Source organism: Hippichthys cyanospilos, chromosome 22, assembly GCF_059441005.1.
Source record: "Hippichthys cyanospilos isolate Australia breed blue-spotted pipefish chromosome 22, RoL_Hcya_1.0, whole genome shotgun sequence".
NCBI classification, from domain to species: domain Eukaryota; kingdom Metazoa; phylum Chordata; class Actinopteri; order Syngnathiformes; family Syngnathidae; genus Hippichthys; species Hippichthys cyanospilos.
This window is the reverse complement of record NC_142390.1, coordinates 9,124,845-9,147,480: the sequence shown is the minus strand read 5'-3', so window position 1 is coordinate 9,147,480 and position 22,636 is coordinate 9,124,845. Positions and strand designations below refer to the sequence as shown.

The 22,636-nt window shown below is 37.0% G+C and overlaps 1 protein-coding gene across 2 annotated transcripts; it reads right to left on the bottom strand.

The window, feature by feature from the left end:
* Positions 1 to 50: 50 nt before the first annotated feature.
* On the bottom strand, positions 51 to 22,381 carry LOC148405813 (ninjurin-1-like). Of its 2 annotated transcripts, XM_088407096.1 has the most exons (6): positions 22,019 to 22,199; positions 7,156 to 7,292; positions 6,988 to 7,067; positions 5,421 to 5,586; positions 4,136 to 4,221; positions 51 to 2,673 (listed from the first exon to the last, which is right to left on the bottom strand). In XM_088407096.1, the coding sequence occupies exons 1-6, from the start codon at positions 22,112 to 22,114 to the stop codon at positions 2,510 to 2,512; spliced, it is 729 nt and encodes a 242-aa protein (XP_088263222.1). In that variant the 5' UTR covers positions 22,115 to 22,199; the 3' UTR covers positions 51 to 2,509. The 2 variants fall into 2 exon arrangements, with proteins under 2 accessions (XP_088263222.1, XP_088263221.1); XM_088407095.1 differs by lacking the exons at positions 51 to 2,673; positions 4,136 to 4,221 and adding an exon at positions 22,282 to 22,381 and having other exon boundaries at positions 5,155 to 5,586; positions 22,019 to 22,144.
* Positions 22,382 to 22,636: the final 255 nt, after the last annotated feature.

Sequence of the window (22,636 nt, the reverse complement as noted above, 5' to 3'; positions counted from 1 at the left end):
GTAGAAGCAACCTACTGATTCAAGTCCATTAAACGCATCCAGAAAAAAAATCACCACAATAGAAAAATTTTTATTATTCATTTGCATCCGTGTAGTTTGCTAACATTGTTAACTGAAAAAAGAATTACATCTGAAATGTATTATTTTCAATGACTAAGAGTTTAAAAAAAAAATAAAAATACACGTTTGAAAAGTAGGGCACAGTTAAACTCAAGGCCCGAGGGCCAGATCCTGCCTCAGTTTATGTGGTTTTAATGCTGATTTGACTTCAAGTTTATGGCGAAAATAAGCAAATTCACAAGTTAGTTTCAACTATTAAAAATTTTGGGAGAAAAAAAGCAATTTTTTTTGTTCCTATTTGAATAGTTTTCACCGGCCTGTGATTTCAAAACAGACTTTAAATGTATTTTACTTCACAGTCATACCATCAAAACAATGTGGCCTACAATAGCGATGAGCTTGATACCCTTGATGTAGGGAGTAAATGCAAAAAATCAGAACATTCTTAACCCCAAGGGGAAATTTTCAACTAACTCGGGCTTTTTAGATGTTTTTGATGTGTGATATCAAAGGTAAAGCATACAAAGAACACTAGGATGCTAAAATTTTAGATAGATTTTTAATACATGTCGACTTTCTATATGCCGTCCTGTCGTCCCTTCTAAATGCTTGCAAATGGGAGGTCGAGACCTCACCCTGCTGATGTCAGATTTAGCCCACGGCAAGAAATACTGTCAATTTTGAACATTCTGAAAACCAAATGCTTTATCCCGATTTTATTCCCCATTTTTTTTCATGAATCCTTTCAACGGCAACTCGCGAACAGGGTGCAATAGAAATGTTTGTGTTAGGACCCCAAAACCACTGGGGGGCGCCAGCGGACAACTTATGACATTTGCAAGCCTTTCAATGACTTCATTGGGTGGCTTAGCTTGACTCCCATAATGCAAAGTTCTTGCATTGTGAGAGTCAGGCAAAGGCAAGAACTGAATGTTAATTGCAGAAAAGTCTTAATTTTCATGCCTGGAAGCATTTTATTTCATACAGTGGATCACGTTATGTGTGCATATTTCCGTCTATGAAATCTGCAGCATTGATAGCTATTAACGTTTTACTTTCCCACAAAATGACCAGTCATCAAAACGAAACAGTCCTGCAATATATAAATGTAAATATACATATGTGTGAAAAGGGCTGATGCCACTGAACATTTTGAGTGGTTAAAAGTAAAAATATACAGTGGGCCCCCGTGTTACAAGATTAATCCGTTCCGCGGTTGGGCTCGTAAGGCGAATTCACCATTTTACTAATGTGTTTAAAACCCCAGGGAAAAACATCAAAATTCTACATACATATTGAAAATTGGTACCAAAATACTATAGTAAGGGCTATGTATATAGCTATAATATACATGTATAGAATCAGAAAACGCCAAAAATAAAATATATAGAAAGGATTTATTTACCTTTGCGTGCCATTTAATATGCCCATATTCCCAAATAAGGGTTATCTCCAGCAGCGTTTCCATATAAATGATCTTCTTACTTGTCTCTTTAACATCACTAGCAATCTAGGGACCCGTGTCTAACCCTTTTAAATTTGATTTAAGCAGTAAAATGCACTATAAATATGGTTTTGTAACCACACACATTACAACAAAGCTTTAACGTTCCACCATTTTGAAAGGAGTGAGGCTGACCAATAGCAGACCACCATCTCTGTGAGGAAATGCCGACCAATAGCAGACCAGAATGGTAGTGACGCGTTGCACCTAGGCAAGTGTGACGGCAACTGACAATAAGTGTAATTACCTAAAAACGCCTGCAGATGGAGATGAAAAAACACAAATACAGCCATGCTCTTAGGGTCATGACAGTTGTTTTTGTCATAAAACCGGGAAAATACCAGAAAGAGTGGATGAAAAATCTCAGTATTCCATGTCGCAACATGAAAATAACATAATCCAGGGATGCTGCAACACGCGGGTCCACTGTATTTATATTTGGCAATGTTATGACCCTTCCAAAGTCAGCCCAAGTTGGGTGATAATAAGGCCAGGTTAGTGAAAAATCCCCGGACACCCAGGGATTAATTTGGGCTACCATCACCTCCTCACTGATCACTTTCCCATGTCAATAAAAAAAAAAAAAAATTAAAAAAAGTTCAACTTTGTCACCCATTGACATTATACACACTCTCTCACACACACAGTGTCCCAGTTCCCCGGGCGCCAATCAGTCAGACAGCTGTAGTATATATAGTCTGCCGGCTAAAGTTCACCAGACACAAAAAGACTTGCACCCAGAGCTCCCCGCCACTGTCTTTGGCCTACTTTTGGGAACTCCAATATCAAGAAATCCTAATTAGTCATTGAACTCCTTAGGGCTGACAATTTTGGATTATTTGTCATTTAGTTGTTTTTAAAATTGTGACCCACTGTTACTATGTTTTATTCTTATTGATCTCAGTTATACTTCCAATGTCTTTTTGTTTTTGGTGGTTGAGAATATTAGTGAATACGCATCATCAGCCACGGGAAATGTCCTGTTCGCTGCATGCCAAAGGTGCTGATGAATAAGTTGAGCACCGTGGTGATGAACACTATGACGGTGGTTACATTGTTCAAGTAGTCCAGGCGTTTTTGTAGATTGGAGTTATTCACGTCCCGGCGCCCTGTGACACATACGTAAGACGAAAACACATGCAGAAAACACACATCTGTTTTATCCATACATTTATTTATCAACTTTTCTAAAAAAGAATTAAAAAAAACACACTTTCAAGAAGTTCAATATGCCAGGGGTTCTCAAATTTTTTGAAGTCAGGGAACTCTTTTAGAAAGGACCCTCATTGCAAATATTTGCAGAAACAACCCCCCCCCCCAAAAAAAAAAAAATAAAATCATATTTAATTCATTAGTGGTCCTAAATTTTCAAATTTAATGAGTGTCCTTATTATTCAGCAACCTACTCAATTTGACAACAAGTATATTTGTTACATTTCAGCTATACTAAAGTTTAGAAAATAAAAATTGCGAATTGCACGCCTCATTATAAGAAACCGTGTTGATTTCATCTTATTTACTCAAAAACAGCATTATAAAAAAAATGCCGCTTCAGCTTTGCTGGCTTCATCGCCTTGTTAGCAAGCAATTGTAGACACAAAATGCATTTTGACACATTTAAAAATGATTACATTTTTAAAATAATATTCAGTCATTCAATATCAGGGACCTATTTTTACATTGTTTTTAAGAGTACGGACATTAAATCCCAGATACTTAAGTATGACATCGATACTTAAGTACATTAAGGACAACAATTTCTGGATACTTAGGTATTAAATCGATACTTACTCTGAGGTTGAATGTCAGGACTCTAAAAAAAAAAAAAAAAACGTGAAAATGCATCCCTGGCATTGAATGAGTTGAAGTGGTTGAATTGATTGCTTTATTGAAGAGTAATGCATGGTTTCACAATTTAAAGTAAGATAACATGACGTTACCACACAAATATATATTTTTTTGATTATTACATGGACCCCCTGCAGCCAGGCTGCAGACCTCCGGGGGTCCACAGACCCCATTTTGAGAACCACTGCAATATGCACAGATTCACATTAAAATAAAAGGAATGCATGTTTATAATCAGATGGTTAAAGGAATTAAAATGTGATAATATGATTACAGTCAAGTGTATGAAATATTAACTCATTCACTACCATTGTCGCTATAGACGTCAAAAATCCATTTGAACTCTCGTGCAGTGTTTCGATCATTTTTGGGTAATTTTCTTCCACATCATTCTTGCAGTATCTCAGCCAGGGGATTGCACAGTCCTATTAGTGTGATAACAAATTGGCCGCGCAATGTTGAACATTCCCATCTGGGTGAAATTTCAGCTCCTTTATGTCTTCTTTAAATGTATTCTCTGATGTGAAATGCGCTTGATGCAAAGATTAAAGAATTGGGCAAAAAAAAAAACTGGACAAGGGTTAAATGGGCAATGAATGAGTTAATAAATTAAGATTTCATCTAAATTATGCATATGAATTTTCAGAAGTGCAGCCGAGCGAGCAGCCAACGGAAAAATCCCGTCCTCTTGGATCCGAAGAAGCTGATGAAGAAGTTGATCACCGTGGTGACAAAGATGACGCTCGTTGCAATGTTGTTCAGGTAATCCAGCCGTCTCTGGTTGGACACCACATTCAGGTCTCTGCGTGCTGCAATGCACACATGGTTCAAACATCTCACACGCAGGAGAGCAGACGTTGAGGGAGGACCAAAATTCCCCAAATTAATAAAACGAATGTGGAAATAAAAATAAAGAGTTATAAATATCATGCCCTTGCACTGGGGAATATTTTAATAATCGGTCGATTGTTGTGTCAATTAATCAAATAAACGTTTTTTAATAATGTTTTCTGTCTATCTCTTACAAAATGTCATAATATTTTAATAATATTACAAAATGGTCGTTTTTGTAATTGACAATGCACATTCCTTTTCTTTTTTGCGATTTGATTCCTAGTTTGATCCTTAACAGGTCAGAAAAATAGAAGTTTGCAAATTTCCTGTTTTACTTCAGTCTGCTTTCATGCAGGACTAAACAAATAAAAGAATATCTATAATAGAGGGTTTTATAGTATTTTAGCTCTCTAAACATGGCCAAAAATGATCAAATATTTTGGTGACCGATACGTTATTCATTGAACATTGCAACTCTTGTTTGACATTAATTTATCGATAGAAATCGTATATATATATATATATATATATATATATATATATATATATATATATATATATATATATATATATATATATATATATATATATATATATAATATATATATATATATATATATATATATAATATATAATATAATATATAATAACAGCATATAAATCCAATAGTATCATAATTTCTTCACGTTATTCATATCACGTTATTCATTGAACATTGCAACTCTTGTTTGACATTAATTTATCGATAGAAATCGTATATATATATATATATATATATATATATATATATATATATATATATATATATATATATATATATATATATATATATATATTAATATATATATATATAATATAATATAATATAATATATAATAACAGCATATAAATCCAATAGTATCATAATTTCTTTACTTTTTTTTTTTTCGTTTTATTTTTGCAGTTATGTTTTCCCTGAACGTAGAGTACATATACACGGCCATTTTGCGCTTGAAATGTGATATATGGTTAAAATGAAGCAACACATAAGATCAAAGGTACAAGAAGAAATGCAATGACGAGAGTTAATTTTTTAAATACGATTTGGGAAGTGTAAACTAAATTCAGTGCTCTGCCGCCCTCTAGAGCCAAATAGACGACACCCACAAGGGCCTTTTTTTAAATCCGTATTTAGAGAACAAAACGCTGAAAAATCCATTGCAGCAAGCAGCTGCGTTGCGTGCCAAAAGCGGACTTGATGACGTTGACAAGCAAGATGAGGAAAACGATGCCCGTGGTCAGATTGTTGACGAAGTTTAAGAGCCGCTGATATGAGGATAGCAGGGTCAGTTCGACACGAGCTGGACACACACACACGCACACACACACATGCATCTTGTTGGTCTATTGCAATGTTTGCACAGTTTTTGCAGCAATTAAAAGTCACTATCATGACAAAGTCACTCATACACTGCCAGTAAAAGTCGATACAGTATTTGACGTGTATAGTTGTCAACGGCAGCGAATGTGTTAACGGTTGTGCACACACTGCAAACTATACACGTTGTATTTTTTTTAATGTAAATTTCTTAAAGGCGTAATAATTACAGTAATTTATGATTTTTTTTTCTGACAACCACTCAAATTATTCACTGGCATCAGTTCTATGCATACAGAGGTTGATTTTATTAACAACCACAAAAAAATTGAAAAATGGTATGGTTTATCGGGCTGCGTGGGTTTTCTCCGGGCACTCCAGCTCCCACTCCACAAAAACATGCATGGTTGGTGAATTGGACAAACTAAATTGTCCTTAAGTGTGATTAGGTGCGTGATTGGTCGTTTGTCTCTGTGTGCCCTGCGATTGGCTGGCAACCAATTCAGGGTGTCCCCCGCCTACTGCCTGAAGCCAGCTGAGATAGGCGCCAGCAAGCCCGCGACCCATGTGGGGATAAGCGGCTATAGAAAATGGATGGATGGATGGATGGTATGGTCCATCATTGTAGCCTGTGAAGTGATGATGACACGTAAAGACACAGCCATTAATTGGTCTCTACTGCCAACTACTGTCTTGATGTGAAACACAATCATTTTCCTTTCGCTGAAATAGTTTGACCGTCGCTCAATGGAATGTTGCAAAAATTGCAGGAAAATCAATGTAATAAATCCTATTAAAAAAATTAAATTAAAAATTGTAATTATAATGGTTTTAAATGGTCCAAAATTTGGACAATTATTATTTTCGATCACTAAATCTAGCATGTCCAGCTGCAATCACTTAGAAATGTCAGAATTGTTGCATTTTGAAATTTGACATGTTTTAATCATCTGCTGGAAATTTCTGCTCCATAGAGTTTTTTCCCATTGATTCTTTTACGATATAATCAAAAAAAAAATCTAATTTCCATAATTTGTAACATAATGCCACGAGGTTAATAGTAATTAGTATATTCGTTTTCTCTGCCTTAAAAGTGCATCCTGGCAAAGAGGCCCGTGCGCTCCATCCCAAAAACCGAGATGAAGATGTTGGTAACGAAGATGAGAAAGATGACGATGGTGGCGCTGTTGTTGAGGCTGTCCAGGCGCTTGTGGTTGGCCACATCATTGAGGTCTCGCCGGGCTACAGCAAGATGCAAAGATCTAAATAGCATCCCCACTTTATTTATTTATTTGTTAGTATTTAATGCATGGCGTGTTACAGGTCTCAGTGTTTTAGTATGTTAATATGCTGGGAGAATTCGAATGAATTATGAATATCTCACCGATGATAATGATCAGAATGCCAGCGACTATCTGGAGAGCCAGTGAAAAGGTGATGAGAGTCAAGACGGCTGCGTAGTACCTGAGAAGATACGTTTTTTTAATTTATTTTTTTAGGAACAACCATGCATACATCCATTCAATACATTTAACCATTTCGAAATCCATACCTGTATCCTGCCCCCTGTTCGATGACTGTTTTCATGTGTGTGATGTTCGCCAAGAAGAGAGCGATGTCCAGCATGCCTTCGGCCGCAGTTTTTTTGGTGGCGTAAAGGTTCATGTTCAGGTTAGTCGACGGACCAACCTATGGTAAAATAAAAAAAAAAAAATAAATAATGAAAAGAATCTAAATGAATAAATAAATAAATCCATAACCGATACTGCGGTACTTGGGTCAGTTATATAAAAAGTGCCAGAAGAGGACAGCATTGTTCAAAAGATTAAGCAGCCAATTTGGCTTCATCAATCAAGGCATGAAAGAGCAACAGCTGTTTTACCAATTTTTTTTTTACATAAATATTAATCTCCTCATTATACATAGGCAGGAACTGTTACCACCAAATTTTAGGTCATATATCTCACGTGGAAGTTGTTTTATTCACCCAGTCTGGTACTCAAGGTGGGTGCAAGTCTACCTGGAGAGTTTTGTGAAGGCATATCGGGAGTACATGAGATTTTTACAGGGTTTCTATAGGTATCAGCAAATTAAATTTAATAGTGTTTAACGCCGTGACAGGAGCAATTTAAATTTCAAATCAAGAGCAATTTAAATGGAACATGAGGCAACCTGTTGCTAAATTGTTACACACACACACACACACACACACACATATATATATATGTACTTGTTACAATCATTTAATATATTCCTTTTTCAAGAAAAACGGTCAAAATCTTACACACTGTCCCTTTAAAGTAAGAATCTACTAAGGTAATTAATTACTTTAGTTAATGAAGCATTAAAGTAATCAATTAATTGACTATTTCATTACACAAAATAATTGATTAATTTGGTACCTCATTCATCCATTCATTAACAATGATACTCCAGACTACGACTTAGTGTTAACTCTTTTTTTCTTAGCATGGCTTTTAGTCGTAACAAGCGGTACAATGCAACCCAGGTTACCCATCATGTATTGCGTGACAAAACTCCCAGTAGCATTGCAGCTCCAAATACACCACAATTTGTCTTTGGTATTCAATGAGAATTATCCAGCCATACATTTTCTATGGCCGTTTATACCCACAGGGGTCGCAGGCGCCTATCTTAGCTGGCTTCGGGCAGTAGGCGTGGGACACCCTGAACTGGTTGCCACCCAATCGCAGGGCACACAGAGAAGAACGACCAATCATGCCTAAAGACAATTTAGTATGTACAATTCACCTGCCATGCATGTTTTTGGGGAGTGGGAGGAAGCCGGAGTGCCCGGAGAGCACCCACGCAGGCTCGGGGAGAACATACACACTCCACACAGGAAGGCCGGAGCCAGGTGGATTTGAACCGGGACCTTTGAACTGTGAGGCGGACGTGCTTTTCACTGCACCACCGAGCCACCCTCAATGAGAATTAATTAGAATAAATCATAATACTGTTATGTGATAATTGTGAAAGTGCTTCCAGTAACCAGGACTGATTACTAATACGGTGCTTCCTTTTTTGCATTTCAGTACAGATGACACATTTCCTTCTAGACAGGGCAGTTCTGTAGTAATTTCAAGGAAAATGTCATCTCTGGTCTTTCATGGGGCAAAAAAAAATGTAGGATTATTTTCATCCACTATGCTTAACACATGTAGTACCCAACAAGCCTCTATATATATATATATATATATATATATATATATATATATATATATATATATATATATATATATATATATATATATATATATATATATATATATATATATATATATATATATATATATATATATATATATATATATATATATATATATATATATATATATAAATATAAACTCTGGAACTGAAGAAAATGGCAGGCTGGAAAGCAGTGAATGGCCCAAGTATGTATAGAATGTGTATTTGCTGGCCTGTGTCCATCACCTCCCCTCTTAGGAGTCTTGTGGTCTCACTCCATCAACATCAGCTTTGGATAGACCATCAACACAGATCCCTGCGTTTTGGCTACATGGACATATGCGTTCACAGAAAAACTTAATTGTAACAATCCAATATGGCTTTATCCTGATTTTGCTAAATGACTAAATTGCAATAAAGTACTTTGGATTTTGAACAATGCAAGACTAAATGTATTTTTGAATTGCCTTGTTGGTATTTGGGATTAATTTCAGGACCATTCAATATAGACCGGGATGGTTCTTTCATCCAAATGTTGCGGGTCTCCGTGATTTAAAAAAAAAAAAAGGCAACCCTGTTGTGTGGCCCCCTGACCTGGATTGCTGGCAACGGACTCTTATGAGCCAGACGGACCATCCATTGCATGTTTTAGTGCTGTGTGTTTTAGCTGGACTTTTAGTTTTTAAAGGACAGTTACATACGTTTCATGGTTGACTTTTAGTATTTAAGTTTGGAAAATGTTGACCAACCAATTAACTGTTTTAAGTTGACTCATGTGTGGTTGCTCAAGCTGCTCTCCCTTGCGATTAAAAAGGGTGGTTGTGAGAGAAGGTTCTGCAGTTTGGCTACCGCCCCACCCCCTTTTTTGAATATATATATATATATATATATATATATATATATATATATATATATATATATATATATATATATATTAGTAGTACCAGTCATTTTTAGACACTTCTGTAGCCAAATACTTAAAATTGAAAAGTCAGTACCTGGGATGTCTGTATTATTAAAAAAAAAATGATAATAATAAAAAATAAAAATGTATGAATATGTCTTTGGGAATGAATGAGTTAAGTTCCAATATGTTGCTGTATTTATCCATTTCAGGTGCCAGCCATTTTGTCACTTGATGTCAATTTAAATCACAGTTGCTCAGGGCCAACTATCAATCGTGCCTCACTTTTTCACTGAGTTTGGTCATATGACATAAGCAAGCTGAACTGTGATTGGTCATTATCTGAGCCCTGAACATATATACTGTATATGTCTTGTGTCATATTTGTAAATAGTTATATGCTATATTAACACAATTCAGCAACAAATTCCACCATCTCCATAATGTAAACACTCATAAGCAACTGTCTGTTATTTCATCCCCCATTTAATGTCTGCAGATGTTTTGTCACTCTTGCAGCTGCGAAGGACTGGCGTCACCATGGAGTGGAAAATATCTTCACTAGTGAGCCCAGTGTGAGTGTTTATACGCGGAATTCTTCCTAGAAATCCACAGTCCTCATAAAAGCCACACATCCCTAAAAAGCAACAGTCTGCAAATACAGGCCGGTGTAAGAAGCTCCCTCCCAGCCAAAATCGACTGCACACACACATTAAAAACAACATGCGTGACCTATTACTTATGCAAGGACATTGGACATGATACTTGCCAGCTTTTGCATTCTAAATTACAACACACACATATAAACATACATAACCACGTTGGAGGGCCCCTCTTACCTCACAGGAAGTTATCCTCCCCTGAACACCCATTGGTTGCTTTAATAGCCAATACTGGAGGACTTCCAAGGAGTGGAGTAACTTTCACAATCTACCTGAAATGCTTTTCTATGTTTGAGTCATTTCAATGGAAGCCAACGAAAGGACACACAAAAAATACTGCATATAAAAATGAGGTCGTTAAATGTAAAGATAATTGTGCTGTGGCCGCTAAATCCATTGGAGAGGTGCGCAGGACATTTCACTTACATCACATACCCGCTATTGTTACACATGTTCAAAAGGAAGTCGTAATTGCTTCCTGCACAATGTTCTGAGGACTTTGGGTGACTTTACATAGCTAGAATTCCATACAGATCCAACTCAACCCCCAAGGAAGCTGCAGGCTGATGGTTTGTGCATAAAGTATGTAAGGGAGTGTGTCAGTCTATTCATTACTGGGTCACATAAAAATTAACTTACAATTTGCAAAATAAAAACTAATTATTACATAAAGAAAGCTATATTGACAGTCCATTAATAAACAAGCCGGGCTAATAGAAGCTCAAACATTTTGTCATACTGAAACAAATTCCAACACACTAACATGTCAATAAATCAAAATTTACGTTTTCCATATCATTACATTTTGTATCTGATGAAGTGTATTCAGTTTCAAGTTGTGCTATCAGTAAAAAACAAATCAGTTAATAATGAATGCATAATTTCGCTTTTCCAAATGTATATGAAGGCACCTCGCGTCTCCTGCGCATCGCGAGACATCAATTCTCCTGTAGCTGACAACGTGGTAAGCTTGTGCTCTGACCTCCATTGACGTGGTAATTAACATTTCTTTTAAAGTAATCATCTTTTTTATTATTATTTGGAGTACACAAATTTGTTGTATTAGTTTCACAAATGTAAATGTATCAAGAATAATGTATTATCTGCATTTGAAGTCCTGATATATCGTAAAAAAGTGTCATGGTCTGTTGAATTTTGGGTGCTGGGTTTATTTTTGAGGGGTTCTGTTCTTGCATTTTTCTTGATAGTTTCTGTTAAGCTTGTGTCATCCTGCGTTAGTTTTGATTTGTTCCACCTGTCTGAGTTTCCTTGCCCCTCGTGTGTCCACCAAGCCGCTTCCCCTGCTTATTGTTTCCTCTCCACCTGTTGCGCGTCGATAATTAGTTCGTGTGTGTATTTAAGCAGATTTTTTGTTACAGCTAGTGCCGGATCCTGGTCGCAATTCATGTGTGTCGTAAGTCTCAGTTCCATAGCCTTTTGTTGCAATTAGTCTGTGCATCTCCGCCAGCCTGCCTGTTCACCTTTTGGAGTTTTGCCATCCTGTTTTCCCCTGGTTCTGTTCCTGCCAGCCCTTCACCAAATTAAATATGGACTTTCTCACATGCTTGTTACCTCATAGTCTTTCTGCATTTGGGTCCTCCGCCACCGCTACCACGCCCGCCTTTCTCCCTGCCTCGCCCAACCACGACAAAAAAGTGCCGGTTTGCTAGAGGCTAAGGCCTTGTCTACACCTAGTCGGGGTTCTTGCAAACGCGCGGTAAATGTCCCCGTTATGCCCTATTTGCTAGATGTGGCTGGGCTTTTTTTTTTTTTTTTTTTTCCATAAAACGGAGATTTGCGTCATCGCGCTCTTTTTCCCGCCAAAGACACATCGATTACGTCAGAGCCAGAAGTTCTTTCTGATTGGACAGAATTTGCAACATTACTGCCACCTAGCGACATGGCATGCAAGTACACGAATTTGAAACTGCAATTTCATATAGACGATTTTTTAAATAAACAAGCAACAACGACGAGGGGGAGACTGCGGAATGTTACATGTGGACAAGGCCTAAAATTGTGACGTTTGAATATCAAAAATGCTCCGATACTAGGATGTCGATACCACATCACCAGCCTAGCTAACAAGAATGTGAAACGTAACAGATAGCCTTAAAATTATCCTAGCAGCATTAACAATTCAATAACGAATATTCAAACAAAAAAAAACACAAAAAATTGATAAAACAATACTAACAGAAAGTTTAAATCAATGTTCATATGAAATGCAGAATATAATGTTATTATCCAGTAGGCCTCATTACTATTGAAAAAGAAATCAGGGAAACCCTACTTTAAAGCAAAAGCACTTGAACAGCATTGCATTTGCAAGTGTGCACATATATGTGTGCATGTTGCGTTTGTGAGTCGTGACACCCAATTTCTGGTTCTCTTCTCCTGTCAGGATGTTGAGTCCATTGCGTAAGGAGGTGACGTCAGCTCCAGGCCACGATACCATCATCTTGTACGCCTGCCTGATGTCCCTGTAGAAGCGTGTAGCACATGTGTGTGTGTGTGTGTGTGTGTGTGTGTGCGTGCGTGTGTGTGTGTGTGTTTGTGTGTGTGTGTATATGTTTGCAAGTGCGTGCCAAGTGGGTGGAGCTAAGATGCATCCATCAGTCCGTACGTGCACTATATGCAGTAATGTCGAGGAAAAATTGCAAACTAAGGCATGCATTTTAAAGTTCTTTTAAAGGGCAAAACAAAACAAAATTAGAAAAAAAAATATAATGACAAGGCAATGGCAATTCTTCAAAAAAATCACGAACACAATCAAATAAGAAGTCAAGTTAAACATTTTCCTCCCAATAATTTGTCAAGGATTAAAAAAAAAAAACCACACACACACACACACACACACACACACACATAATAGTTTGACTAATATTGCATTTGTGTAATCTGAAATGAGTAGCAAAATCCACTCCTTACACATCTTATTTCGCCACTTGCTCTGGACTGAAAATGACCTAACAGTCACTCAAGTCTCACATAGCGATCACCCATGGCTTCAGCTCGCAAACGCCAGATGACCAAATTCAGAAAACAGGTGAGCCGTGATTGGTTGTTACCTAAGTAACTGTGATGTAATTTTGATTAAAACAAACATGTTTTGCTGTTTCAATTCATATTCCCCAAATGCATGAATCAGAATACTGTATTTACATTATACTATTACATTAAGTAAGTATAAGTATATTACATTATACTTATACTTTACAGAACATATTGTAAAGAAAGATACCGGGTTGACATTCATTTTAATGAAAACAAGAGACTGTAGTCATATGATGACACTGTGTTGTGCTATTCCATAATCTAAGCAAAGCTAAGGCAGTATGTAAATAAATATGGTCACAGGATTGACCCTAGTGGAACACCACATGTTATTTTAGTTTTTTTGGACAGACAATTGAGAAAAAGCAGTCCCTAGCTTTAATAGTATTTGAACCAATATTGTTTGTAGTTTATGTAGAAAGTTAAATGATAATACACTCCTGCTAACTATTATTGTTCACATTTACGTCCCTACTTACAGTATACATTTATTTATGTACTGTTGTACATGATCTAATCCTGTAATTTAATATATTCCGTGACCTATAGTAAAAAGTACACATTTAGTAATGGAGTCCTGCACATCTACCATCTATTAAATGACTCTAAATATACCTTTATTGCTATACCTTTATTGCTGTACATCCATGTATATACGACACCAATCAAGCAGCCTGTATATCAGAGGAACCACAAATCTTCCTCGCCAAAATAGGTTGTTCGACAGAAAGCCCTGCGTCCCCTGTGGCATGATTTACATCTCTGCAAAAATGTACTAGTCATTGCTGAACATTTGATTGAAGTTTTTGTAACGGCCGAGACATGTTTGGAGAGCAGACCCACGCCTTTTTTCAGCTCAATAGCTGGAATTCCTCATGTTTCTTTGGGCTGCGAATAAGCTTGGAAAAAATAGTACTCTGTAAACCACAAATTGGCCAGTATCATTCTACTGGATGGTGAGTAGAAATTGCGCTATAAGAAATAAACATTATTGAGTAGTACAGCTCTTGTGAAACTGACATGTACACTTTTACTTTACAGGCTTTAACTGTCAAGCTGTGGAGGTTTCTGATTTTCCCCTAATTGGGGTTTTTGAGTTTTTCCTTCCCCTTCTGGGAGCTTTGACAGGGGATGCTGTTGTGTACCTTACACCGAAAATATGTCTCTGTATGACTTCTTTTTTGAAAAGAAGTCTCGACATGACCTCTTTTTATCTGTGAAGCCCTTTGATATTTCGGTGATTTAGGGCTATACAAATAAAATTTGATTGATTGATTGACTGTGTGGCTGCATTCTACTGCAGTCATCGTAAAAAGTGAGGTCAGTGAATTGTTTTGGAAGATGTCACAGATATGGTATTTTTTAAGTGCAAATTAATAAACTCATTTATTGCCAGCACATTTAAAAATGATTTTTGACCAACTTACTAGCTGTAAGTAAAGTAAATAAAGGCAAAGTAGTAATTGGATGCTTCATGTTCCGATGCATTTTCTCTAAAGTTGAAAAGAAAATGTACTGTTCCTCTCACAGCATTAAAAAGCATTGCATTAGATTAGCTGATACCTGTAGAAAGCCTTTTAACTCATTCAGTGCCATGGATAAGCATTCTGATCTTTTAAAATAGTAATAACAATAATACATCATAAAAATCTGGTCAAATATACTTTTTTATTGAGAGAAACTGACACACTTGAATAATGCTTATCCAATATAAGCCAATTGATGACTGCAGTGATAACTGTGACAATTGGATGGCAGTGTGTCTACACGTGCAACGCAGCTGTTACCTACATGAACTGAAGAATGGAAGTCAATCTTTCAATGGCAGCATCCATCTTTCCATAGACATAGCACACAATCTTCTGTTGGGCTTGAAAGGTGAGTGGAAATGCTAAAAGTATTCGCCCTCTAGAGGTTTTCTTTTCCAATAATGCTTGGCACTGAAGGAGATAAAATTTTACATACCCCTTGAAGTGCCTTCTCCGGACCCCCAGGGGTACACCTAGCCCCATTTGAGAGCCACTGCCTGAGAGTATGTATCCAAAACAAACAAAACTGAAAATAATGACTGCAACAAGAAGTGGCACCGAAGGAATTCCTGCATGAATTATGTGCGTACATATGTTGTAATTAGCAGTGGACCTCACATGCTTAGGTGCCCTAAAGGCAGAGGTGTGGTTTGTAAACAGGTTGCCTGAAAAGAACAGAACTTTTTGCAAAACATTCTCTTTCAAAATAAAAGTTGTGGGTGAAGCATGAACCTGCAAGGTGTGACATCACCCTTATGGCCTTGCAGAACTCAAGCATTACTTGGCATCTACTACCCACACTTCCTTCCTCTGTCTGTGTGGAATGGGAAAATGCATTCTTGCCCAGGTTGTACAGAATGTGCTATCCCAGATCTAAATTATTGCGAGAATGTACCTGTAGAAAAAAATGACCCAAAAATTATCAAAATATTGCACAAGCTTCAAGCTGATATTAAACAATCCTGGATGAAATCCATCGTAAAACTGACAAATATAAAAAAAAACAACAAAAAAAAACAAAAAAAGTGTGTATTCCTTATTTGAAATAATGCACTTTTGAATGTGTTTGTGTGCATACACACGGAAAGGTTTGTAATATGTGGTACGTTATTACAGAACGAGTGGTACAGAATGCCACATAATACGAAAAAATCAGATTACAAAATACCGCTGCAGAAAAATACTGTCTCTTGTTACGAGAGAAAATTCAAGTTACGAAAGGCGACATTGTTGGCATATAATGTGAGATGACACACCAGTGCTTGCGCCAACTTGACTGGCGTGTATTTACATTATCACAACCCGTGTAGTTTTCTGTATTTGTTACAGTTTGTGATGCATTTTTATCATTCATTTTTATGTCGGCTTGGCCACAAATGTCACAATAGTTTTTTGCATTGATGTTTGCTGTGTTCTTCCACTTTGAATTTTTACCTGTTTCATCCACGCTTTCCACCAACAATTTACACCGTAGAACTAACAAACATAAAATTGACATTAGCTAAGGCTAATATACATATTCACATAAAAACACCAATGTAACATACCACTTTATTATTGGTCCTGTGGACTTGTAAATGATTCAATAATATAAATACATTACTGTAATAATGTACGTATGTAAATAATCTAAAATATACAATAAAGGGAAAGGCAATCATTGAGTGAAAAAGCATTTTTAATTTAAAAAAACATGCAGTAAATGAAGGAAATCTATTTAACAATCTAAATAAACACAAACACGTTTGCAATGAATGAGAAAAAAATCTAACTGGATGCAATTTATTGCATGTGTGTTTTGGGAACATAACACCCACAGTAAGAGTTTTAATTTTTGTAAAAACATACCACTAAACAAAAAATATACTTGATGAACAGATACAAATAAACAAAAAACAGGTACAACTACATGAAAACTGTTCTGTAACAGGAAAATCATACACATTTAAGATTCGTTTTAAAAAAGCATTTATGACAATCAAAAACATTCTGTGAACATAAACATATGTAAGGTATATGATGAACAAAAAATAATACAGTAATTAAAAATATTGTAAATTATATTAGATTAAAAAAACGTACAGTAAATGAATAAAATATCGTTAATAAACAAAAAACATCTGCAATTGATGAGAAAAAAATCTAACTCAAATAAATGGCATCCATTTATTGCATACACTTGTAATCATAAAATCAAATAATTTGGTGACAAAAAGTAGAAGCTTTATTGGAAATTGTAGGACTGCAAAATTAAAAAAAACAAAAAAAAAACCCCACAAACAAATCACTTAACAGGCGGCCAACTTTACACATGTATTCTTTGGCGCCCACGGCACTCACTGGCCAGGCTCAGCCTTTTAAAGCCATACACATCATGTTAAACATACTACTGTATAGCAGAACATGAAGATCCTTACTTCAAATTTGCAAAAATTTGCAAATTAAATTTCATCCAATTATTAATAATGAGTCTCCTTAGTTCCATTAGGCTTTATCTGTTCATCACAGCCTAAAATGGCGTTGAATGCAATTAGATCATCTCGCACACAGATTGAACCAATCAGGACGCACATGATCCAGTGCAGACATGTCTCTCTTGTCAGCACTGCTGGGAGCCCGTTTGGGTTTGACTCAAATCAACCCCACAGTGTGCTTTGGACATATTTCTACTCAGATTCCAGGAATGACGCATAGTTTGGCCAGCGCACACAGCAAATACATACATCACACTAAATACATCACCTCTTGATGTTTTTCTTTATGAGTCTGTGTGGAACCATGTTTGTTTCCTTAGTTGGAAGAGGTCAAAGGATATGTGGATCGTTCTGAATGACTAACACTGACCCGCTCCCAGAAGGCTTCAAAATATGTTGCGTATATGTTTGCGAAGGGGGCTCGTGCAAACTAATGACTTGAGAAATGCCTGTATGTGGATGTGTGCGGTGCGCCAAATCCATATGTGACTATTTGAAGTCTTCTGTATGTTTACGTCCATTTTTATGTTTATACTGCAAAGCCACAGTTGCAGGCTAATATGATAAGCATGTCCATATCTGCTATGTGTTTTTATGAACAGTGTGAAAAGAGAAGTATTATGCAAAGTCCGGTATAAGGGTGATTGAAAAGTTTGCATTTGGAGTAAAATAGCCACAGTGTGCTTGCTGATGCTTTTTTTTTTTTAATTCAAAACTCCAAGAGAAGCCAGCTAGGCACTTTTCCTATGAAGCTTCTTGAGATTCAACATGACTCAGCTGTCATTTCCCCTCCAGAAATGAAAAGAAAACACTCCAAAGAGGGATGAAGCAGAAGAAAGGCAGGATGGCAGGTTAGCACAAAAGCAATGTAAAACAATTATTTCAGGTTTTGAAATAAACGGATTACTTACTGGACACTTTTTTGGGTACACTTGCACAAATTCAGATTTACAATAGTGCGCTGTCACAACAGTGAAAGCGTCAAGACAAGAGATGGGAAACCTTGAAAATTTATGGACTATTTGCCGCAGAGGAGGAAGATAGTAGAAATGTCAACGCGCCTCGTGTGCATTACATAAGGAGGAACATCATTGTCAGTTTCTAATTAAAAGACCGAGATCATGGTATTTTTTTCCACTCTCAACAGTTAAATATATGCATGCAAATTACATTTAGCATATTGGTGATTTAATTTCTTCTTAAATATGAGTTTTATGGTGGCGATATTTCTAACCAAGAAGTGAAGCGTCTCGTTTACTGAAGCTGCATCTCTCACCGTGTGGCAACCTTGCCCCCTTCATGACGTCATTCCATCTTGGCACTTTACTGAAATTAAGATTAAAAACAGTATCAAGTGTCTGTGCTCACCAAAACCCATAACTCCTATCAAATCTGTCCTGTAGGAAACCATTATTCACAACAAAGGCCTGAATTATTCACTACTGACATTGATTGTCCGGCTGTGCCCCCAAACACACATTTTTGCCACTTCGGCATTTTCTACAGTAAAATGTTGTAACCAGTAAATGATACGTTGCTGTTTACTTGGCTGACTCAGTGAAAAATCTCTCCTCCTCAACTCTGGAACCAAAATTAAAGTAAAAAACGTGAATACTCATCAGGCCTCTCGCAAGTCATATTTATCTGCTCAGCTGGGACCAGTGCTGACAGCACAGAACAAGCAAGGAATGCTTAGAAATAAGGGAAACAACACTTTTGGGATGTTTGAGGGAGAGAACTCAACATTGTAAAATTTCCAAAAAGTTGAACTCCCATGATACGGGCCCTTTAATTCATTCAATGGCAGGTACGTATTTTCACGTTTTTTTTTTTTTTTTTTTTATGAGTCCAGAAATTTAATCCCACATACTTACGTGTTAAATCAATACTTAAGTACATTAAGGACATTAATTTCTAGATACTTAAGTATTAAATCTATACTTAATTATTTGGGATTTATTGTCCGGACTCTTAAAAATCATGAAAATATGTCCCTCGCATTGAATGAGTTCAAGTGTAAACAGGTTATTAAACCAGTCTGATGTCTGCTTAAAGCCACTAGGTGGCACATTTAAATGGCATCTATCGATTACTTTGATAAGCATTGATGTACTGACTGAGTACAGTTGCAAGATCAGGATTTTTTACAACCATGTCAACAGGCGTGTTGCCACAGCAACAGTTATGTCACCATTTATAAATGACAGGTAGGCCATAGAACACACAACTCTTATATAACAACCACACCCTTGAACCATGTGAGGCTTTAACCACTCATGTGGGACATTAAAGACCACAACAGTACCTGGTGGACACACACACAAACACACACATGCTTTGGTTCCTCACACTCACGCTCAGAATGTGACAGTTGCCAAGCAGTGGCTAGGTGCACACACACATGATGAGAAAAGAAGCAAGCCATGTGTTCCCGGAGGTGAGACAAGTGGGAAAAAGAATGATAGTCATGAAAATTAATAAAATAAATATAGCAAGCTATTCATCCAACCAAACAACATTACAAGTACACAATCCAAGTATACCAATTCAAGTAATATAGCATTACTTTGTTCGGAGCTCTAAATATGAGTGAGAGGACATTACAAATCTTTTGGAATCATGTTAAGGAGATCATTTGAAAATGTAAAAGATAAATGAGACTATTCATATTGGTGAAGTAGCTGTTTTTGTGCCCATTGTTTTCTTATCCCTTTCAATGGATTTTCATAATAGCTTCAATATTGGATTGGAGCTTGTGTATCTAAGTAACCGGTCCTCCCATGCAACACCTCTTTACTTTGAAACCTCGCAGTTAGGCTTGGAAAGGCCATGTAAGTCCTACTAATTCTGTGTCAGTGCATGCTGTTGTACTATACATAGAAAGTGGCCGAGTGGAGCAAATCCATCACACCTTGGAAATAGATTCATCACACAGTTGTGCCGCCATGAGAACCACAAACAATTTGGGAGAATCCTTTAATTTGTGCCGATGTAATCATTCTCAAACTTTCTTAAGTGTTGTACGCCTTGTGAAATATTTTTTTCAGCCATCTACGACCTAACCAGCGCAAAGCATTATTGGATGAATTAGAAACCTCTAAGCCACATTTGTAGTAGTAGCTCTGACAATATATAATTTACCAAATTCAGAAGATTGTGTAACATCATTTGTTAAATTTCTGGCTTGTTTGCTGGAAAATTATGTCACTAATGACTATAACTTAACAAAATAAAGGCATACAATGTTTTGCAAAGGAGTCACTAGAATACAATTTAGCAAAAGGCTGACTCATGTTCTAGTTATTTAGTTCTTAATTCAAAAGGAAAATGATTCTGTCATGGCATTAAAAGTCATTAAATTATATTTGAAGATACTTGCAGAAACCTTACAATCTCATGCACACCCTTAAGTGCCTCCTTCATGGACCCCAGGGGTATACATTTCCCCATTTGAGCAACAGTCTTTGAGGGAATTGTGGTCTTAATTGGTGGTCTTAAGGACTGTGGTCCAGAACATGAAAGCAACAAGCCAATATTTGGTTTTAATGAGTGGAATGTATGAACAGCACCAGCGTTTATAGGCGCTAAACTAAAAGTGAAGTGATGAACCTTATCAATTCAGTAGCTCTAACGACAGCTGTCATCTAGCTGGCAGATAAAATGATATTATCATCCATTTACTGTGACGAGTACGCCATCTTCCTACTGGCATGTGGGGTCCATAAGCGCTACATTATGAGTCATTTTCAAATAAAACAGCCAAATATCCAAGACATACATTCAAATGCTTTCTGCATTTTTATCAATTACACAGGCTCCGTCTCTTATTGTATCTATGATTTTTCTCTTCAATCCTCATTCACACATAAAACTGTTGACTAACAGCACTTTGTTCACTGTGCGGCTATATATACTAATAACTGAAAGGCTCGTTGCATGATAGGAGAAAGCAATACTGATCCAGAAAATGGACCTCGATAGACATGAGAAAGTGCATGCATATGCGTGTAATCTATGAGATTAATACATCAATATTGGAAGACTCCAGAGCGAAGATGAGAACAAGTTTTGGCCAATTAAGTCGCATCTCCTCAAAGTCTTTCAAGTCATGTGACTCAAGTCACAGTCTGCTAAAGAACGTGGAGTAAATAACCCAGTAAAAATGGATTTTGACATTTATAGCCATCAATGGCATTGAATGAATTTTGAGTTTTCTTGCATGTTTGATTGCACAAACTATTCCCCAATTTGTGTAAGTTTAGTATTGTGCAAAATGAATAGTCAACACGTGACGAGGTCCTCCTTTCAAGGCAGCTGACCCCACCTTGACCCGCTTTTGTGAGTTGCAGTTCTGTTGACTCGTTGCTATATTAGCGTACATTATTAGCCTTGGCACCTGTTTCCTAATTGATATTTGATTGATGTCACTGGCAAGGATTTTGTCTCAAAATAGTGTACGTAGTGCTGTGCTCGACAGCCCGTGTGATCCTCATCTCTCACGTAGGCCGGACATACCGCGGCTCGGTGGCAAAGCCACCATCCCATCAGTCACATTACAAAAGATGAGAGAGTCGCTAACCTGCAGGGGACCGCCGACCGGCATGGTGGATCTCTGCGACGTCAGGTCCATGTCTCGGCCTTGGTCTCCGCGCTCTGTTTTTCCGAGTCCCTGCATAATCAAGCTTGTTTGGAGCAAGAAAGTGCACTGAAAATACAATAGTGACAGAGGTCCTTATGAGAGGAAATTGCACCAAGCTACAGTGCCAGAAACAAGTAGCTCATTCACCTCGTACCAGATCACCCCCCACTTCTACCCCCACTCCACCCCACACCCTGACTCACTCTGTTTATTGAATTGTTGCATGTGTCTTTGGTTGATTTTTATGTAATCTGCAATAAATACAAAAGTACCTAAGGAGGAACCCTGTGGTACACGTCAGGCATTTTCTTTAGCAAGATTTGAGGAGCAAAGTATCACAACTAAGCTTTCTGTATTTATTGTATCATTCAACAACATTCCAGGAACTTTCCCTTTTCATTCAGGCTGTTCCACAAATCTCATTTTATGGTTTTCCGGACTTATGCTTCTGTTGTCTGGCCTGTCAGCACACAATGGACCATTTCTCTCAGATTGTTTTTGGTACTATTATAGCAGCGGATTCCAAGATAATCCCTAAATGAGAGGCTGTCATAACAA